Source organism: Chanos chanos, chromosome 1, assembly GCF_902362185.1.
Source record: "Chanos chanos chromosome 1, fChaCha1.1, whole genome shotgun sequence".
Classification (NCBI taxonomy): Eukaryota; Metazoa; Chordata; class Actinopteri; order Gonorynchiformes; family Chanidae; genus Chanos; species Chanos chanos.
The window spans coordinates 23719666-23725085 of NC_044495.1; the positions used below are offsets into that span (position 1 = coordinate 23719666).

Here is a 5420-nt window from a genome sequence, read left to right on the forward strand (position 1 = left end):
AGAAGACTGTGGAAAGCTTGCAAAGGCGCTTGGAAACTACTCCCAGCACTTCCCATTATCAGCAATCATTCCACATCCTGCTCATCACTCTGTCCGACTACCTCAAGGTAGAACCAGATGAAAGGAATATATATCTTGTGTGTCTTATGTGAAACGCAATAAGTTATATGGACATATCTGTACATAATATGGACTTAGACAACCACGCAATGCATCCATTTGCTCTCAAAAAAATAAAAGGAGAGTGCTAGACAGAGAATGATTAAATGTTTGGCTCCACAAAAATGATGCCCGATATTGGTATTAAGACCCAGCATAAATGCACTAGACCTTCTGATTCCTTCTGTTTTGCATTTACGTTATTCTCAACCATGTGGAGAATGCCTAACTACATATGTACCTCTGTTAATACAAACCCTCACACATTCCCTGTGTTATGGTTTTCTACACAGATGTTGACTACAGATCAGAGGCAAAATACAAGGGCACTATGGCCAATGTGACATCCAGCGCTAATTCGGTGGCTATTCAGGGAGAGTATAACTACCTGGCATTAGTGTGTGGAGTGCCCCTCATCCTGATCATCATTCTTGGGAACGTCCTGGTTTGCCTTAGTGTGCTCACAGAACGGTCTCTCAAAACCGCCACCAACTACTTCATTGTCAGCCTGGCTGTGGCTGACCTTCTCCTGGCTATGCTGGTTCTGCCTCTGTATGTGTACTCTGAGGTGAGTTAAATAATAAGATTTAACCTGCTTCAAGCAAGTAATTGTGCCTTTTAAAAAAAACTAATAGGGATTTAGTATCATTCAGGGACAAACTGAAGATAAAGCTGTGAGTCTCACTTTGTTCTTGGCAGTGCAGTAAGAAAAAGTTGTGAATGTGTAAAGCATTAATTTACAAAACAGTTCATCAGAATGGTCTAACTTGAAAATAGGAAAGAGTTATAATACCTCTAGATACATGTTAAAATGTTAATGTTACGAGCCCAGCCTTTTTTCTTAAAAAAGGAGCAAGGCAGGACGCAGTAACATAAAAAAAAAACCCACACTGTTCCGTACGCTTAACCTTTTACTTGACAATTTTAATGAAAATTAACAAAACTCACAAAATAAGGGATCAAGGCGGCAGCAAATGAGAACAACTTGGAAAACAGAAGACAAGATAATAAAAAAAAACCCTCACGCTTTCTTCCTTGTGCACAAAGTAACTTCCCTGGCTCCCGAAAAGAAAAACGTGAGTCTTCCGTCCCACTTGCCGCTACCCTCTCTGAACCTGCCCTACAGTGCTCAAAAACAAGTGCCCGCCAAAATATACTCATTTACAGTAAAGAACCCAGGTGTTTACAAACTATAACGACATTAACTAACACAAGAAACTAAGTAACATCCGCTATAAATGAAAGGTAGTTTCCGCGTCTGCCCGAGGGAATCGGAGAATGAGGGAGAGAGAGAGAGAGGGAGCCATCTTGGGACGGGTCGCTTAAATAGGAGAGGCCCCGCCCCCAAACGAATCCGTGTCAGACTCCACCTACAAGAGAACGGACAGATTGAAAAGACAGAGGCAGCAGCAACATATAATGTCATCACTAACCCCCACACATCGTAACAGTTAAATTGCTGGTAAAATGTTAGTTCTTCATAAGTACATATCTAACAATAAATATGTCATGGATGTGATTTTAACTTTTTCAGGAAAAAACAATATGTTACAGAAATATAATTATAAAAATATGATATTATTTTTCAAAAACTGTATCCGGAATGCTCATTTCTTTTTGGCACTGTTTTACATTTTGGTTGTGTGACACCTGCTGGGATTCAGTTTCTGGGAGGAGTCTGGACTTTGAGCACATATATCTGTGATGCCCTTATGACCATGGATGTAATGCTCTGCACGGCCTCCATCTTGAATCTGTGTGCTATCAGCATAGATAGGTGAGTCATATGTACATACACATTAACCCCCTCCCCCCCCCACACACACATATCCCTTCATTAAAAATCTTCAACAAAAGTGCAGATATTTACCTGATATGCCCTAGCTATCACAGTTCCTGGAAAGTAACATAAAAATAAGATGGCATGGCCATGTCAAGTTCATAAATTTATTAAAATTGATTTGTAACTGAAAATTCCAATTCATTCATTCATTCATCCATTCATTCATTTTTAAAAAGATAACATTTTGGAATAACGTTACAGGATTAAGAACAGGTTTTGCTAAATTATACTGTAAAATCTGACTAAAAGACTAGATTTTACCTCATTTTCAGTTCAGCCTGTTAGTTCTGGGTCTCTATAACCTTTGAGGTTGTGAAATTATTTGCATATATAAAGTGCTCAATTAATTCTACCTACTCTGGAATGCAAATTTGATGTAGTGAAAAATGTAACATTTCCCAGTGTCTCTCAGTCCCATGTTCTTTTCCTCCCACTGTGTTAACACAGTGAATTGTAACTTGGTGATTAAGCATGACTGGTCAGCCTGTGGGACACTAATGAAACCACAGCGCGCATCCTTGTCTGATCCGAGCATGACACCGAAATCACAGCAAGTCGAATGCAAAGAAGCAACCTTGCACCCACATAAACAACGTTTTATGACCTCAAGAGTCTTCAAACTGTGAGAAAACTGTGATGTGGAGCTTTACTGCAGATTTAAACATTTAAAGATTTATCTATGTCTCAGAGCATAAACAGCCCTGCTGTCCCTGACGCTGCAGCTGCAAAAACAGGGGCAGAATTTTATGGCTGATAAAGTACTTTCATAGTTTTCAAATGCAAATTTTATTTGCTGCATATTCATTTTCATACTTAGTGTTCTACAACAAAAGCAGTTCCTTTGCTGTTTTGTGATCAAATGTTTATTAGTTTTCAAAGAGTACAAAAGACAACACATACACTCATTTTCCATATAAGGACCTCTCAACACACACGCATGCACACACACACACACACACGCACGCACGCACACACACACACACATGCGTCTAAGCACCTGACAATTACACAAGAGAAGTATAAACAAATATAAATAAAAAGCAGTTCAGAGAGTTAGATCATTGAGAGAATACTTATAAGGCATGATCTGATAAAGAAAAATGTATGATCAGCTGTAGACGAGCCTGTTACAATGAGTAGACCTGTACCTAACAGTAAAATTGATAAAGCTCATTTTTCAGTCTAAATGACCATTACAATTACTATGCACACTTAGACGCCTTGCAGTAAACTGGTTTGGTATCAGGCTTAATTGTGCAAAAATGTTTAAACAGTTGGTTTAAAAAAAAAACCTGAACAGCTTCCTCTTTCTTGTAGGTATATAGCCGTGGTGGTTCCTCTGAAATATAACAGGAATCAATTCAGCATGCGCCAACTGGCCTTGATTGCAGCTACCTGGGTGTTGTCTTTGGGTGTGGCTAGTCCAGTTATATTTGGGCTGAACCAGGTGCCTAACAGGGACCCCCATGTGTGCAAGTTGGAGAACGACCATTTTGTGGTCTATTCCTCTGTCTGTTCGTTCTTCGTGCCCTGCCCTGTGATGCTCTTCCTCTACTACTGGATGTTCAGGGGCTTGAAGCGTTGGAGCTCAGGCCGGAGCCGCTCTCACCTCAGCAGGGCCCAGAGGAGCCACCAAAGCCTCTCCCTGCGCCTGGGGGCAGCCCTGCAAAGGGAAAAGGGAACATCGAGGGAGAAGGTGGTATACCTCATGCCAGGGGGACTCAGCCCATCCTCTTTGCCTCCCACCCCAGCAACCCCAACGAGCCCAGTCACCTTAGCGTCCGACGAGCACTTTGAGGGTCAAATTCCAGCAGCCGAAAGTGATCCGATGACGACACAGATGGACAGTGTGTCGGACGCCGAGAATGCAGAAAGACACCAGGAAAGCAGCAGTACTAGGGAGAATGGGCTGGAGAAAGGTCACGGATCTCGCAGGACAAGGCGGCACAGTAAGAGCAGTAGAGTGAGCGGACGAGAACGCAAAGCTATGAAGGTGTTACCCGTGGTCGTGGGTAGGTATATAATAGGAGAGTGTTAATGATGTTAGTTTTGGGATGGGATACATACAGGAATGCAGTGCCTGGATATAAAGTGAAACTATTGTTCACTAAAGAATGTTATTAAAGGATGAGCATTTACAGGATTACGTATATGCTTGTAAAAAGAGCAAAAAATAATAAAAAGAACAGCAGACACAGTAAATCTGTGCTCTTGCTCAATACCATGCAACACTAAATTCAGCTGTGCAGAAAATGGATTCCACTGGCATGTCATGGTGCTGTGCTTAGATTCTTGTCACTTGGGTAGCATTTCATGTGAGCACCATGCTACAATGTGTTGCTGTGCTGAGGTAAAAATAAACTCTGTATAAATTTTATATGTGCTTCATAACCTTAAACTCTTTTCTCTTCCATTCTTGGCAGGTGTGTTCCTGGCCTGCTGGACACCATTCTTTGTTGTGCACGTAACGAAGGTTCTCTGTGTGTCTTGTAATATTGGACCAACTCTGATAAGTGTGGTGACATGGCTCGGTTACGTCAACAGTGCCGTGAATCCTATCATTTACACCGCCTTTAACGTAGAATTCAGGAATGTCTTTCACAAACTACTCTTCTGTCGCACATAAAACTAACTATTTGAGGCTCAGCAAGAGGGGACTCAAAGAGCAAATTACAGACAGAATGATTACACTGAGCATAGGTAAATTTGAGGACTGTATTACAAAGGAGTTCAACTGATGCCTTAGTTCACATATAATGAATAAAATATACACAGTGTCTTTTTATCCTGTTTCATTCCTGTAAATGTATTGCCTATACACAGTAGATTACAGAGTACTGTTGATATCATAGCCCAGAGGCATAAAATATGTGAAAATGTGCACATTTCAAAGAGAGTATTTGATATGTCATTATCAGTTTTGATTTCATGTTCAAAATATATTGTGAAAAGCCCTAGTGTTCTTTGTGTAACTGAAATAATTTATTTATTTTGAATACATGGTTTATATACAAGATTGTCAAAGTGAACAAATGTAACTTTGGATGGACTGTATTATACCAAGTACTACTTAATGCTGAGTGTGCAGGCATTCAGTAAGCTGATGGGGAGGGAGGTTTTGGGGTATAATTTAAATCAGTTATTAAAAACAGAGATATGAATATCCAAGCATATGAAAATTCTCATCAGACATCAATCGTGAGACAACACTGTATGTGGATATGGTCGCCCCAGCATAGGAAAATACGTCATAATTTGGGGGGATATTAAACATTATGTGTGGATGATAATACATATCTATAAATGAAATGAAAGTGCTTAAAAAGTTATGTAGACATGTTCATGTAAAACGGGTGTTTCCATAAAGGGCAGCAGTGAATGAAAAGTTATGGAAATTCTTCAAGCGCCTATTGGTAGT

The 5420-nt window shown here is 40.3% G+C and overlaps 1 protein-coding gene across 1 annotated transcript; it reads left to right on the plus strand.

Annotated features, from left to right (window-relative positions):
- The first annotated feature begins 490 nt into the window (after positions 1 to 490).
- On the plus strand, positions 491 to 4628 carry drd4-rs (dopamine receptor D4 related sequence). The gene is made up of 4 exons (XM_030775481.1): positions 491 to 727; positions 1824 to 1936; positions 3320 to 4014; positions 4426 to 4628. Exons 1-4 carry the CDS (start codon positions 491 to 493, stop codon positions 4626 to 4628), a joined length of 1248 nt encoding a protein of 415 aa, XP_030631341.1.
- The last annotated feature ends 792 nt before the right edge of the window (positions 4629 to 5420 follow it).